Raw genomic sequence first — 16,423 nt, 5'->3', positions numbered from 1 at the left:
CGGAGGAGGAGGAGTTTGCCGCTTAAATGGAGGGAGGGAAAGCGTTTTCGCCAGTGGAAAGAGGGTTTACCAAAGAAATGATGCAAGAATCTTTCAGAGCGAAGTTGATCATGAAAATAATAATAATAAAAAGAAGTTCACAATAAAAATCAATAATTTTGCACGCATTTGTTTTAGGCTGTAGTCTGCAAAGATCCCTTAAGTTTATTTGCAAACCTACTCTGATTTGTTTTTTCCACCCATTTGTTTAAAAAGGACATTCTCAGCGAACAAGCCATTGGCTCTGAGCGGACGATTCGGCTGTTCCTCGGCTTATTGCCGGTTTAGATGGACTGAAAACTCCGCCCACCCAGTTAGGCGCTAGGTCATCGGGGTGATAAATGGTGCGGACCCAGACCGACACTACTGGAACGTCATCACGGAGTATACAGCATTGTGGGTAAAAGGGAGGGCCGTTGTTTACCATGGCGACAGCGACGCTACTGCGTGCTGATCATTTCCAAATAGTGCGTTTAGTACTATTTGTTATAATATTAATAGATTTTGTTAACTGCCAGCAGTTTATAATCTCATTTAAGTCTCCTTCGAATTGTGGTGTGGAAGAATTCTTCGACATCTCAAGTCTGTCTTGCGCGAACTGCGGTTCAAATCAACGTCGGAGCACAACAGGTCGGTTAACGTTATTATCGCATCACATTACCGACACACTAACTATAATCTGGAAAATAAATAAATAAAGAAAAACTCTGTTTGAAGCAGACTAGTTTAACTGTAAGGTGGTCAGCCAGACAAACCCTCAACTTACGCTGAACTGGGTAACAGTTAGCTTGCTGCCTGATGTTCTCAAAAGGCTTCTAAGGGACTAGCAGAAGCTAGTCTACTGTAAAACAGAATACACAGCGTCTGCATTGATCCTAGATAGTATTTGAAATGTGCCTACAACTGTAGACAACACCAGATTTGACCAATATGACTGAAATCATTATTACTTTTAAATTAAAGTGTCGTTTCTGTGGTTGGGGTCTTATTTCTCACCCCAGCGTCTTCATAATCTTAATATTATAAATCAATATTTGCGATTCTCCGTCCTCAAGATGACTTATCAGTCTCCGATGCTCGAAATCACCAGTTTATTTATTTAATGTTTGTTCTGAGATATCGCCGTCAAGAATAAGCATGATCATTTTCATTTGTATACGTTCCAGTACGGGATGAGATCCAACGAATAGCTCCCCCTTACGTCTACTCCTAGATACGAAGCATTTGTTGCAAGTATCATGACAGACTCAATCGATTTGTCATATCTGATAAACTAAAATAATAAAATGAATTTATTCCATTTTGGAATAAGGCTGTAACACAACAAAATGTGGAAAACATGAAGGGCTGTGAAAGCTTTCCAGATTCCCTGTATTACTTAACCTGTGCTGGTCTTCCTTTATTTATTTCTATTTCTTTGTCATGTTTATTTGACATTAAAATCTTCTTTCTGACCAAACAGAAGGTAATAAAATGAAAAGGTCAAATATTAGATACACAGCATAGACTGAAGCACAGACACTGAAAATTGTCCTATGCTCTGGCAGAAGGACTTAGATATCTCATCTGCACCAATAACCTGGATTAATTTTCCTAAACAATTTGCCTGAATGCATGTTTGTTGGAGGTTATTGTTTGTAAACACCTGTGCTTTTAACAGTGCTGGCCTGAAAGAACAGGGCTGATGTCACTCGACTTTTTCTTTTGTTTTTTTCCTTCCGCCAAACCTCAGGAAAAATGTGTCAGACTACTAAACTACGACACAAAGGCCTACCAAAAATATAAATCTTGTACAATTAACAAACACATCATGTCAATTCAAACTGTTGATGACTGTCAGAGGAAGGAAGGATTAGTCCACTACATTTGTTTGGATTTGATTAAAATCATTTATTTGAAATTAATTGTAAGAAAAGTACAAAATCAATATTCTGTTGGTGCATCTCAGTAATTTGTTTACTTTCTCCATCTGTGGCTGCACTGTTTCTCATTTAGAATATACACTGCTGTGCAAAAGCCTCAGTAACCCCTGCAGGATATGACAAAGGTGCTTGAAAGTGAATATTTGGTCTGAGCAGCTTTATTCTTCAACAGTCTGAGCCCTCTAGAGAAGAAGAATAGTTCTCCAGGATCTTTGAAGGACTTTCCAAAGCTCTTCTTTGGATGTTTCGGCCTTTTGTTCCATTCTCTGTCCAGATGATCCCACACTGCTTCAATCATGTTGAGGTCAGGTTCTGGGGAGGATCCAATCCCCCCTAAGACCTGGCCACTGATCTTCAGTCCAGTTCTTGTGTCATGTGACATATCTTAGCCTTTTCTCCCTGGTTCCCTTCCTTAAGAATAGCTTCTTGACAGCCACGTTTCCATGGAGACCATTTCTGATGAGACTTCAGTCAACAGTAGATGGATCAGCTGAAGGTCCAGATGCATCTTTCAGGTCCTGGATTTGTTCGTATCACTTTCAGATCCTGTTCATCTGCTGTAGATAGTTTTTAGTTCTGACTCTTCTTTTTTCCTCCATGTCTCCAGTTTCTGCCTCCATGCTGAGATATGCCAAGTTTCCAGCTAACAGCTCTTTGGGAATCACCTTGTTGCTGCTAAAATCCTGTTTTCTGTGTGTCAGACTGTCTGATCTTTGATGTTTTTCACAGATGAAACTAAAGAAATGTGATCAAATCATCTCTTTGTGATAAAGAGCCTAAATATCCATATTAAACTGGTTCTTTGTTAAGTTTTCTGTTGTGTGTCAACACATCTCTGGTTCATCCTTTGGTTTGGAGCCTATTTTATGCTTTAATGACTGTCATAGTTAAGTGGTTCTCTCGCTGGTGAACCTAATCTCACATTTAAATGAAAGCTTTCACTTACACCAGATAACACATTGCTCTATATTTATGCAGAAATAGGAAGATGATCACTTATATAATTTAAAGTAATCCACTTCTCACTGCATCATAAAAATGTGATCAATAATAGCACCTGCTTGATTTTTTTATGAAGGCGAGATTTGTATAGAAGCTTCTGTTATAAAAATATATTACTGAAAAACGTTTCATATTGAGATCATTAAACTGATCTCAGAACAGTATTCAGATGCTTATCTTGTGATCAATACTAACTTTATACTTAATCATACGCCACATATATCACCATGGCAACCAAGTGCAGCTTCTCTCAAGGTGTGTCTCAATTCAGGGTCTGCACACTTCGAAGTGCGGATTCGTCGGCCCCATATGTCATCGCGGTGCGCGAAGTACTGTCCCAATTCACAGAATTTGAATCCACCCTTCAAATCCGCACTTCGTTTAGCCTCAAACGAAGGCTGCTGGTGATGCATCCTTCGCGGTCTCTTTTCTCACAGAATTCATTATGCACAAGATGTGGCGGCGAATCAGCAACCTCAGAAGAGTCGTATTAAGTTTAAATAAAGTTGTATTTAAAAGTACGCTTTTTTTCTACACTTTAGTATAAAAGTTACAAAACCAAGTACATTTAAAGCATGTTTGTTAAATGGTGACATTAAAATTCGGTAATATTTGATATTCAATTACTTTTAAGGGGTTAATGAAGTGTGTACCGGCTAGAAAACAACAGAGCCTCAAACCGTGTTTTTTTTTTTTTTTTTTTTTTTTTTTTTTTTACTGTCGGCTTTGCCGCTCCGTGTTCAGCGTCTACTGAGCTTTTCTCCGGTGTGGATGCTCTGATGTTGTTTCAGTTCACACGTCCTCCTCAAACATTTTCCACAATCACGGCGGTGTTGTTTGTCCTCAGTGGACATTGGTTGAGCCAGCCGTCCTTCACTGAGACCATCCCCATCCTCATCATGAAGCCCATCTGGACTTGTTGTGGTTTGATTCTGTGAAGCAAAGACAGAAGGAAAGAGATAGTGTTACCATGGTGACCACTGAAGGAATAATAGCAGTTGACTTCAAATATTACATCTACAAATGTGCGATGTTAAACTAAAGATTATTATTTTTCTATTTAAAGATAATTAATCAACACTTCAGTTTTCTAACCATCAAACTCCACAAAAGCTCAGAAACTGTTTTAAATGAACTAAATAAGATGTTAGCGTAAAATTTTGAATGACAACAAAACTAGAAGTGATTTACTTCTGCTGGCAGGGAACCCAGTTGATGGTTTTTCTCCTCAATGGAAATTTCCTCCTCTTCTCCCTTCATCCTTTAAAAAATTGAAGGAAAAAAAAAATAAAGACACAAAGTCAGAGAAGAAAACCCAGAAACTGGGACAATGACAACATTTGTACTTGTAGTGTTTAAAAAATTTCACCCTTAAAATCCTTCAAATCAAAGAAAACATCAGCAGAAATTAACTTTATTAGTAGAGATTAATAAGATAATCCGGTCAATTATATCCTCCCTCAGTCAACTTTGTGCACAGTTAAAAAAAAGCAAGTTAATATACTTTTTAATGAAAACTCTCCTGTAAAACTACCATCAGTTCAAGAGAAACAAGGAGTTTTTCTCACCGTTTGTTGGGTAAAATGCTTTAATTCTGCAGGTTTTTGAGCGTCACAGAGGTCAGAGCTCACTGAGGTTTGACTGGTGGACTGAGGATTTCCATAGAAACCAGTTCAGATGAAGGCAGTTCCAGAAGTCTTTTAAAAATAAGCCCTCGCTTTCTTTCAATTTGCCACTAAATTTGATTGTAAACAACACATGCTGAGCATTGATATGCTGAGATGTGGTTCTGTACTCAGCTGTCTGTTATGTGCCAATGCAACACTTGGTCATTCCTTGAGTTAGAAGGCATTTTTTACTTCTAGAGTGATTCATAGCTCAAAGTTAGGTTGTTTAAGAAACCACAAAATGCTGTCACTAGTCAAGAACATTTCTAAAGATTATAGGAACATCTTAACAACGTTAAAAAGGGGCAGGATTAAGACTTTTGCACAGAGCTCGCTGAATGTAAAGCCTAGTGTGTCTCACCCAATTTATACTCAATATAAATTTAATTCCTCTCTGTGATGTTGTTTTATCCACTTGGAGTGTATGGTGGTGTACAGTGCCTCCATAAATTATTGACAGCGTTTCCCTTTTTCCACATTTTGTTATGTTAAAGCCTTATTCCAAAATTAAATAAAAAAAACTTTATTTCCCAAAACTCTACACAAAATATCCCATAATGACAATGTGAAATATGTTATTTGGCAATGACTGATGTTTGCACATTTATAAATAAAAACACTGAGAAATAACATTTACACAAGTGTTCACAGCCTTTCTCATTAAGCTCAAAATTGAGCTCAGGTGAATCCTGTTTCCACTGATCATCCCTGGGATGTTTCTACTTCTTGGAGTTCACCTGTTGTAAATTGATGGGCTTGATTTCGAAAGACACACACCTGTCTATATATGCTCCACAGATGACGTTGCATGTCGGAGTACAAAGCACAAAGTTAAAAGATATTGTCTGTAGACCTCCTGAGACAGGATTCTCTTGTGGCACAAACCAGAAGAAGGGTACAGAAAAAGTTTTCCGAAGAGCACAGTGACCTCCATCATCCGTAAATGAAAGAAGTTCGGAACCAGCAGGGCTCTTTCTAGAGCTGGCTGGCCATCTAACTTCTAGCTCATGGCCCTTGCCATCATAATATTTTAGGTTTGAAAATCAAGAAGTATTTTTTCAAGAAGTAAAATAATAATTAGAAGGTTTAGAAATAATAAGAACAGGGATTTTTATCTGATCTGTCTGCAGTATTCACCTGTTAAGGATAAACTGAATTGAAACAAATTTAGATCAGAATTTGTTTAAAAAAAAAAAAGGCTGAATCTTTTCCTCTGCTTTTCTGATCCAGTGGAGTCAATAACTTGTACATTTTTTGGATGTACTGCCCAATTCAATAACCTGTTTTTAGTGACCTTGAATTGCCTCTCAACACTTGGCTACAGTATTAATATGGAGTAAGACAATCATGGTTTGATCACAAAAAATTATAAACATGTGTATCTGTCTTTAGATAAATTGTAACATTTTGATTTATTTGCTTGTAAAGCACACTAGCCACCCCTGTAGAGTCTCTTATTTAATGTTGTGTGCCTTTCAAAGATGCACAGAATTAAAAATATTCCCACTAACGCTGAACTGGTTCTTTTCCATTTGCAGGACTGAGCTGCGTTTGCCAAGCTGGGTACAAAACCACAAATATCAACACTGAAAAGGTGTCCATTGCTTGTGAGCCTTGTCCCACTGACAAGCTTGTAAGTGCATTTTATTTTCAATATCTATAGATAAGTTTTAAATGATATTACAATGTAGGGCTTGAATCTCACACCAACTGCCGAATTTATGTTAAAATTGGAGTTATTATTATTTTGGCATGCTATTTTCTTTTCAGGCGGTGACAAAAGATGGATTTGGGTGCATTCGCTGTCCAGGCAGGCTCAGTGATGAGGGCAAGTGTCAGTGTCCTCCAGGCAATATCCTGGGTGAGTCATTATAGTAGGTATAGTATAGTATTTATTATAGTATTGTATTTATGAAGTGCTACCATGAATGTGCGTATTTCAAATTTAGCGTAGTGGTATAATTACAGGAATATTTGAATAGATCAATTATTCTGATGATTTTACCTTTTTTTTTCTTCTCCTCTTTTTCTCTCTGCAGTGGAAAGGGACATCAATGGAAACTTTTTGGATGAGGCCAAGTGTGAATCATGCAATGGAAACAGTCCTGCTTTGTCTGCACCAAACATAAGTGGAGACAGGTACAAGTTTTCACACAGATTTACAGACAGATAGATGACCAAAACATCAGAAATCATACTTAAAAAAAATCCTGCAATCAAAATTGACATATTCTGGAAGAAAAAGTATTTTCTGACACATGTAACTTTGATAATTATTCTTAAATGTGCATTTTGGAGTAAAACAAATATATGAATGTAAATCATAAAAAACCTTTTAACACTTACAGAGTGTCACGCAGTTTGGACATTATGTCAAAGATGTCTGTCTATTTTGCTCAGATCTCTGTTGAAGTTAGCTGGCTAATCAATTAGCTCTAACCAGGTTGTCATAATACTTCATACCACAAGATGGCATGGTTAGTAAATATATCATCTGGTCTCTGCACACATCAGTGTTAGGAAATTCAGAGGCAAATCATGCCGTGTTTATTTATTTATGTATTTTTTAACTGCACAGCTTTAGTAGCATCTGCCTGTGCCGTCCCCAATGGTTTAAGTGCCTTTTTAAGTACAACGATAAAAGTGGCTGTATATTCAAATAAACGGAAGCCAAGAGCAGCCAGGCTCGCATGTTTTTTTTAACAACATTTTCTTGTGAAAACGTGATAATTTATCTTGTTATCTCGGAAAAACAAACTTGGTTTTCTCGAGATAATGGATTATTCAAATGCACAGTTGCGAGGGGGCTGAGGCTGCTCCTGGTCCTTCACAGAACCAACTCAGAAAGACAAACATTCAATCCGACTCAAAGGCACACTCACAGAATTTAGAGACTCAAATCAACCTAACATGTCTTTGGACTGTTGGAGGAAGCCGAGAGAATACATGCAAACTCCACACAGGAGTCCGATTTGACTTCTATCAAGTCTGACAAAGGCTGAACATGCGACTTGTCTGACTGTTAAGTTTAACCAATCACTCATTCACATAATTACACATATATGTGTCATCAGCTACCATTGGGTCTGTTTTGATCATTTGATCAGGTGTCACACACTTACTTTTATGTGTTTTTAGATTTTGCAGTTGTGCGACTTGTCTTGTAGGTCCTTTAAACTCTTGTTATGCCCTTTTAAATTTCACCATGGGGACAAATAAAGTCATTTGAATTGAATTACTTTTGAGTTCACCTCAATCATCTCGTTATCAAAAGAAAATTAACTTTGTTTTCACAAGACAACAAGATAAATTATCCCGTTATCAAAGGAAAACGGTCCTAGTGACAGTATCTCAAGATAACAAGACAATTTGTTATCTCGAGATAGCTATTAATAATTAATAATAGTCGATAATGGCCTCTCTCAGCTTCCGTATTTTATAAAAAAAAGAAACAGCTGTTGCGACTCAAGGCTTTATTTAAAAACCAAATAGTGTCAGAAGAAGCAGGAAAATTATTAAAAATCAATTGATAAGTTTAATTTTAGGCTTTTGTTAGAAATTACTAACATTCCCATTATATTTATAACTATTTTAAAATAAATAGTGGTTCGTGTGCCTTAAAAATGACTCATCTGTTATACAGAAACTTTATTACCCACCTTAGTCAGAACTTATCTTTTTTCATTGTCAAGTCTGATAATTTCTGGAAAATGTGTGATATTGTTATATAAAAGTACAAATGGTCACACAGTGTATGTTATTACGTTTTACAGTAGCAATCAATTCTTTTCCTTTTATGTTGTCATCTTTTCAATTTTATTTTATTCTTTAAGGTTCTATTGTGTGTTCTTTTTCTACAGCTTACTTTCCTTCTTCATGTAATTTTTTTAAATAACTTGGGTAATATTTTATTCGTTGAACTGACCGTTCCCTACAATTGTTTTTCAGGTGTGACAGATGTCACGCTACCTTCAGTAACACCTCCTGCATGTGTACATCTCCTAATATCCTGGTGAGGCATTTCTCTTACCTCACATCTCCTCAAACATGTTCAACACACTTATCAGGAATACACATTTCATAATTGGTTGTTAATGTAATGTAACGTTTCAGGCAGGAGGATTATGTTTACCTGCAAGCAACCTGCCCACTAATGTCAATCCCAGTGTCAACTATGCTCAGTTGGTAAGTCCTCTTCTCATTCGCTTTTAAGTATATTTATGGGAGTTTTTCTCTGTTCTGATTAACTTCTCCTTCCATTTGCAGAAGTTCAGCATCCAGTCTGCCTGGTTTGTGGAAAACCTCTACTCCTCCTCAGCAGCATGCCTTGTAATTTCACAACCTTTATTTAACATCATAAGAGACAGATTTTGGTTCTTTTTGTTGTCACACTCTGCCATGCCTGGCTGCATTTATAACTAGATAAAATCTAAAAAACTGAATGATAAGTACATGTAACCAAATCCAATGGTGTAAAAGCTGCTGTTCTCCAGTCAGGTGGTTTGTTAGGATTTCATTGAAATACTTTATGTGTTATTAGGTTTACTATGTAATCAATTCATGTTTTCCTTACAGCAATTCTCCAACCTAACAGCGTGTCAGGCTCTTGGGAACATGTGTGTGATAAACATGCACTCCTTCAGTGATCAATCCACTGATGCTTGTGGTCTCTTTAACACTATCTTCCGATTAAAGGCTCCTCTGAGTTCAGTTCAAGATATTTCTTACTGGTAATGAAGTCTAATCTGCTGTCTGTTCATAATTATGAATGAAATAAGTCAGCCAAATTTATTCTAGTTTAATTTCAGCAGACACTAACTGCTGATTGTTTTGCAGGCGAGTTAATCTGCCTTGGCTTTACTATGGCGAAGAACCAGGGCTCGCTAGTCGAGTGCTTCAGTCTGATCCTGTTCCCACTTCATTCAGTTTCAGAGGAAGAAAAAAAGTAAGAGACAAGCTTTTTTTTACATAGAAAAAAAATGGCAAAGAAAGAATGCCACAAGTAAATAACACTATCCTTTCATTTCTGACACCTCAAACTGAAACTTAAACCAACACTTTCTTTTAATTGACATCTGTGTTTGTTTTTGCCAGAACACTGACATTCAACTGCTTGCTGCTGTCTATAATATCAGGGGGGAGTTCCTTAGATGGGAACAAGTAGGCGGAAGTAACCTGCAGGTAAGAATTCAAGTAGTCATTGACTGAATCAGATACTTTGGCTTTGTTTTAGTTTCCCAGCAAATACAAATTTAGGCTGTTCTCATTGCAAGTGATCAGATTTGTGAGCTATCATGTTTACAGATACTTTTAGGGCCTACGTCTCTAACCCCTCTTTTTCCAGGGCAGCCCTTTCTTTCCTTAAAACAGCAGTGCCTTAGTAAATCCTTTACTAAGTACTGGAGGTCTAATACAAGGTCTTTCAGGAAAACCCTTCTGTCTATTTAGTGTTAAATATAGCTCTAATGGTCTATTCTCTGCTTGAAACAGTCTCACTTCAAACAGGGAACAACACTCACCTTCTCCAAAGAGAGGAAGTACCTTTTTGTACTGCTAACAAAATGTGGACAAATTTCTGAAAGTGCCAATGGGCAAACAACAAGAAAGAGAGAGAGAGAGAGAAGAAAATATGGCAAGCCATATCTTGGCCTGGTCTTGACTATGTAATGGTCAACTAATGGTAATGGTGACTAATGAAGAGAGACCACAGTGTGTCACATTCATTGTTCCTTTTAGTTATTGGGATCCTCCACTCTGGGGACTGTGCCTGCTCGGTCTGTGGGTTGGTTGCTGCTGTTGGTACTGTCCTGCATTGCATCATAATGGTTGTGGTGTGAGACCCAACCAGCCATGATCTGGGTGGGTCCTGTGGTGGCGGCCTCTGTGGTCATGGGTGGGAGTACCCCCCGGTGTGGACGGATCCCCAAGATATCGCTTCCTAATTGCAGCATTAAGCCTGATAATGGGGATTGGGGTTGGTCTGTGGGGTATGGGATTAGTTGTTGGGTAGGTAAGTGGGGGTGCTTTTGTCTTTTTTTCATTCACTTTTGGCTTTCAACAACTAAATTGACATATGTTCATTCTCAAGGTAACCACTTCTTTCATATTTTTTTTCCCGGAAATAAAGGGTGCTTTTCAGTACTTTACCTGTGTGAGTGTGTGAGAGATAAGGATTGGATATGTGTTTTTGTTTTCAATTGGTAGAGTTATATGCTTGGATATGTGAAGTCTTATCTTCTGTTTTATTGTTGATATTTAGTTGTTATTGTTGTATAAAGCACTTTGTGCTGCTTATATGTATGAAAGTGTTGTATAAATGAAATTTTGATTGATTGACACTATGAAACTGAACAAGTTACAACTTCACTTCAAGACTTTGCATCCTAAACACAAAAAAGCACACTGATAACCTCGGAAATAAGATACTCAGCTGTCATAAATAACAGAGTTATTCTAGTAAACCAGTTTCTGTCTTGTGAAATGTTTGACATACTCCATATAAAGTAGTAGTTTCCCTGTCTAAAAAGCCTCACACTAAAGCAGCGGAGTTAATAATTCCCTCTACCACTGATTTGGTTGTAACTGACATAGCAAGTACCAGCCAATAAATTAAAAATATCAGACTATTTCTTTGCTAAACAATCTTATATCTCTGCACATTTTGGGAACCACTGGTTAACCACAGATGGGCAGTGAGTGTTCAGGAGCTTCATTACAGCCTAAGACTATGTCAACTTAAACAAATAATGTGAACTTAGGTAGATGGTCAAGTTCATAATTACGCAAATGAGCCCAGATTTCAAGGACATATCTGCACATATTGTTCTGGTAGCTTCACTCTACCTTTTCTTAATAAAAAGCCGCCTCCCTAAAGTGTCAGCAAAACATTTAATTTTGTTTTCTGTCCACAGGCTGCTTTTCTACTCTGCAGTCCTTCATAGTGTTCTGCAAGGAGCAGGAGAGATGAATTATGTTCCAGGTTACACAAAAGCAAAATCTGCCACGTGTAGCCAGTGTGCAGACTCGAACATATTTGTGGACTAAAACTACATTTCAAATCACCACCATGGTTGCAAAAACTATAATTTTTAATATTTTATGTATTTATTTTTCTGTCATAATTTTTTTAATTTAGCCTGAATAAACTCTGTTAATGTCAAAAGCAGATAGAAGCTTTCGTTCTAAACAAGGTCCAAAAGTCTGAATGTAGAAGAGAATTTTCTATTTGCAACACGTACACTTCATACAGTAAAACTGTATTGTGTAGACTTTGTTTTTACCTCCTTGTTCAAGTTAAAACCAAATCACAGTCATAACCACCCTTTTTTTTTTTTTTTTTTTACATTTTAACAACATTAATTGTATTGTCATATTTTTGTAGTGTATTATTCTGACTAAAGCCTGTAGTTTCTCTATGTGAATTATTCAAAATACACATATAATGTAGAATATATAGAAACCCTGTGAAACTTCACACTACCTCTCTTTTCTCTTCCTTTCTTGTAGATTTGTCCAGAACGGGCTACCAAACGGGCAGCAGCCTTTAGCTTTGGAACCGCTTATCAAGAAAGTGTAAGAACTTTTTCCAGGTTTTAAACGAGAAAATGGTTACAAACTTTCTTGCAATGTACAGTTATGTTTTAAGCGCTTTGTGTGTCTATGTTTGTGTGTACAGTGTGATCTCTCAGTTGCAGAACTGTTAGTTTTGCATCCTGAACCATTGTTCTATGATGTTTTTATGGACTTGGGTGGAGGAGAGAACAGAAAAGTCCTTCCCTTGCCAACACTTATCAAAAACCAGCAACGCAATGGACGTTTTATCAATCAAGGTGCGCTTTATCTTTAAGTGAAGATGCATATTAATATGATCATTATTTTTGAGAGATTCTGATTTTCTTTTAGAGAACATGAGGAACTGGTACCTGTCTCGACGAATGTTTCTTGTGGACACAATGAGTGGAAGAGAGAAGAGCATAAACTCTTCACCTAAAGTCATCCGTGTTGCCACAAGTGTCAGCATAAGGTATTCTCACAGCATGCAAACCATGATAAGAGTAAAGTTCCTACCAGCTTAATTTTTTTTTAACTCTTTTGTGAATTGAGGATGCTTGTGATAATTAGACATGTGTTTGGTAGTTTCCAGCTGGTTCCACGAACCCAAGAGGGACAGATATTTCCGCCTCTCATGACTGTGACCTACACTGATGTTCTGATCACAGATATAAATACTCAAACTTTGTCTGTGAGTAGGTTACACACTTAGTCACATGCCACATACATATTTTACCCTAGTTTGTTTTATTTATGTCAAAAACAAGCTTTTGGTTGCTTTATGCTTTGAACTGATCCGTTTGTAGATAACATTTGCTGTTCAATATGAGATGGATCAGAGTGAAGCTCGAACAAAAACAGATGTGAGTAGAACTATAAAATGTGTAAACGTTGATGAGAAATTCTTGGATATGTCTGATGTCCCAGTAGATTGTTATACAGTGTCATCTGTGGTTTTGTATGTGCAGACAGCTCTTGGCGTGCTGGGTGGAGTGGCTGTACTTTACTCACTGCTGAAGACAGTTAGCTGGAAGAGGAGGATTGCCTCTCCACTTGTTGACATGGAGGTACTATGTCTTCAATACGTCATCATTTTAACCAGTCCAGATCGTGTGTGGGTGTAAGCTTCCCATCACTGTTGATCTGTTTCTCCACCTTCCACAGACGATGCTGAAGTTTCTGTTGTTTTATGCTGGTGACCTGGCCAATGTTTTCTTTGCTGTTACTGTGGGAAGTGGACTCTACTGGCTCATCTTTTACAAGGTTTGTCTCATTCCCTGACACTATAAACATGTGTCTATATAAATGTGGACTCTTTAAAGTTCATAAAAGGGTCTTCTTTCTATACAGTATTCTTTTCCTTCTATCTTTTTCACACAGTTGTTTGCTTTGTCTTTGCATGAACCTTTAACTCTTTTTCTTCCTATCTTGCTCTCAGACACTAAAGGCAAGTCTTTTTCCTTTTTGTTCTCTGATAAACTTTTGTTGAATTTACATATTTAATTCTGTTTATACATGTAATACATGTCTGTTTTTAGGCCCAGCAGTTTGTATCAGTGCTGTTGCCACTGCCTACTCAAGAGGAGCAGTTTGTCACGTACATTGGTTGTGCCTTCGCTCTCAAGGTTGGGCCCCTGACTTAACAGATGTTAAAATTAGCATAGTTATGAAAAATACTTCAATAATAACTGATTTATACCAGCAGCAACTATTATTTGTTAAACCCTGACTGTATGTCTCTATCATAACATTTATAAATGTCTCATTTTGTGTATTTGCATCCAGGCAGTCCAGTTTCTCCACAAGCTGATCTTGCAAGTGTCCATTGATATATTTCTGATTGACTGGGAGAGACCACGAAGTAAAGCTAGCAGAACTGTACAAGGTACTAACAAAGTTACCCTGTTTTTATTTCTGTGAGGCATTTTATTCAGCTGCTCTCTTCCATTCACTGCTGTTTCAGCTACTGGGGAGACAAAACGTGAACCTTCTCCAGTCAGCATCTGGAGGACCTATTTTGTGGCAAATGAGTGGAACGAGCTTCAAACCATTCGCAAGATCAGTCCAACTTTTCAGATCATGGCTGTGCTCTTCTTTCTTGAAGTACATCACATATAAACACATTCTTTCTTTTCTTTTTGCAACATGTCTCACTTCCTTATTCCTGACTTGTCGTCATGTGTTAATAAGGTGCTGGGTTTCTCTAACTTGGCTTTGAGAGACCCCTGGGCAACTCTAGAGCGGCCCCCACAGGCATATACTCCTCCTTATAGCCTTATTCTGCGCTACGGTCTGGCAGCCACACTTTGGCTCTGCATTGGACTCCTGCAGGTAAATGCTCATCAGCCACTTTTATTTGATATCTTACCTCTTCCTGTTTTCTTTACAAATGTAGAAAAATCTACTGTAGAATCTCCCATAACAGATATCCACATATCCCTGCAGGTGATTTTCTTCACTGTCTTTTATGAGCACTTTGTGGAGGACAAAATCCGCCAGTTTGTGGATCTCTGCTCTGTCAGCAATGTAAGCAGCAATGCACATGTTGTCTTGCAAAATATTTCTGCCTATAATACTTTACAAAAAATACATTTTGTTTGTTTTTCTGGGCAGATTTCTGTACTTCTGTTTTCTCATCGCTGCTTTGGCTACTACATCCATGGCCGTTCAGTACATGGGCATGCAGACACAAACATGGAAGAAATGAACAACAATCTGAAGAGAGAACGTGTATGTAAAAAAAAAAAAAAAAAAAACTTTTTACAATTTTTGCTTTTTTTTTTATACATTATTAATAAAACAATTTAAAGTTTTCATTCTCTTTCTGTCTCCCACGGTGCCTTTCCTATGTTGAAAGGAGTCACTATGTGGTCAGAGGGGTCTACTTCCAAACACTGATGTTCAGACCTTCCAGGTGTCTTTTTCAAACCATCTGAGGCTGCAGTATGACAGGATACAGGATTCAATCAGCAGGGTAGGTGCTTACCTCTGCCATGTTAGTGCATTTAAAACAAAAGATTAGTAACATTCTGATTGTCTCCTGTGCTTCAGAGGAACAGACCATCACGCCTGATGGACGCATCTGCAGCCAACTTATCAGAACTGCAGTTCAGAGCCTACAACACCATGAATCACTTCCTGGGATCATTTATTGACCATGTTAGTACATGTAAATATACTCACTGACACACTCACAGAGCTTGTTTGACTTCATTTGCTTTGTTGATGTAAGTTTTTTGTATACAGGAACTTTATTTTTCTCTTTCGTGTTACGTTGTTTACATAAGGCCCACCCTGACATGGACTACATAGTAAAGGACAAGCTGACCCTGGAGAGGGTCATAGGAATGGAGTTTCTTGAAGCAAGTGAGAAGACTATTTTTTACAATGGTAAGGACTTGTTTTTGTTTTTTAAGGGGTGGTGGGTGTACATTTTAAGTGTGTGTTTGATATTTTATTGCATTTTCTTTCTTCAGATGAAGCCCACTCCTTCAGCGATTTGCTCTTTTATGGAAATGAGGCCACACTGCTGATCTTTGACACTTTGTTCTTTTGTGTCGTGGACCTGGGATCTCAGAGCTTCGTGCTTGCAGCTGTGCTTACATATGTGCAGCAAATGGTTAGTATATGCTATGTGTACAGTATGCTGTCTTTACAGTAATCTAAAAGTACATGCGTTGAAAACTGTTTTCATGCATTCCAGATATTTTGCTTCATCCGAAACACTCTTGGAAGAAAGAACCTTGCCAGCAAAACTCTGGTGGATCAGAGATTTCTTATATAAATGTCTGCTGTTATTTCAACGTTTCAATGTTGTGTTGTGGAAATTCTCACAAAAATTTTTACTGTTGTGAATAATTTTTCATACTTTTCATTACCTTTATAATTTTTTCACTGCTGTTTTACAAGGTAAATATATTTTTGGGAAATATGTCAGTTTTTTTACTGATTAAATTGTTTTGATATAAAGGCAGTTTTGTGTTGATATTTTTGTTATAATTACCATTATTATATTTTTCTTTCTTGCCTTGCTAAATTATGCTAAATTATATTTTATATATCTGAAAATCTTCTGGGATAAGTGATGGACTAGCAGCCTGCCTCCCACTCAATGGCTACTTGATTAGGTTCCATCACCCTTGTGACCCTAAACTCGATAAAGCAGGTATAGAAGATTAAAGAATGTACTCAGATGTTCAAAGAGAAATAGGTATGTCTGAATCTGCGTAAATGTGGAATACA

At 37.5% G+C, this 16,423-nt stretch overlaps 1 protein-coding gene across 2 annotated transcripts; it reads left to right on the top strand.

The window, feature by feature from the left end:
- Window positions 1-436: 436 nt before the first annotated feature.
- On the top strand, window positions 437-16,136 carry tmem67 (transmembrane protein 67). 2 transcript variants are annotated; one of them, XM_041988976.1, is made up of 29 exons: window positions 437-669; window positions 6,169-6,263; window positions 6,401-6,491; window positions 6,670-6,769; window positions 8,579-8,642; window positions 8,744-8,815; window positions 8,897-8,959; window positions 9,206-9,360; window positions 9,467-9,575; window positions 9,725-9,811; window positions 12,137-12,202; window positions 12,306-12,459; window positions 12,533-12,653; window positions 12,767-12,872; window positions 12,988-13,044; window positions 13,150-13,248; window positions 13,346-13,444; window positions 13,620-13,628; window positions 13,720-13,806; window positions 13,967-14,066; window positions 14,145-14,284; window positions 14,372-14,512; window positions 14,627-14,707; window positions 14,795-14,911; window positions 15,039-15,155; window positions 15,233-15,340; window positions 15,469-15,571; window positions 15,658-15,800; window positions 15,885-16,136. In XM_041988976.1, the coding sequence occupies exons 1-29, from the start codon at window positions 465-467 to the stop codon at window positions 15,963-15,965; spliced, it is 2,970 nt and encodes a 989-aa protein (XP_041844910.1). In that variant the 5' UTR covers window positions 437-464; the 3' UTR covers window positions 15,966-16,136. The 2 variants fall into 2 exon arrangements, with proteins under 2 accessions (XP_041844910.1, XP_041844911.1); XM_041988977.1 differs by lacking the exon at window positions 13,620-13,628.
- The last annotated feature ends 287 nt before the right edge of the window (window positions 16,137-16,423 follow it).

Source organism: Melanotaenia boesemani, chromosome 6 (assembly GCF_017639745.1).
Source record: "Melanotaenia boesemani isolate fMelBoe1 chromosome 6, fMelBoe1.pri, whole genome shotgun sequence".
NCBI lineage: Eukaryota > Metazoa > Chordata > Actinopteri > Atheriniformes > Melanotaeniidae > Melanotaenia > Melanotaenia boesemani.
Note: the sequence above shows the minus strand (reverse complement) of the source record. Positions and strands in the feature narration are given on the sequence as shown.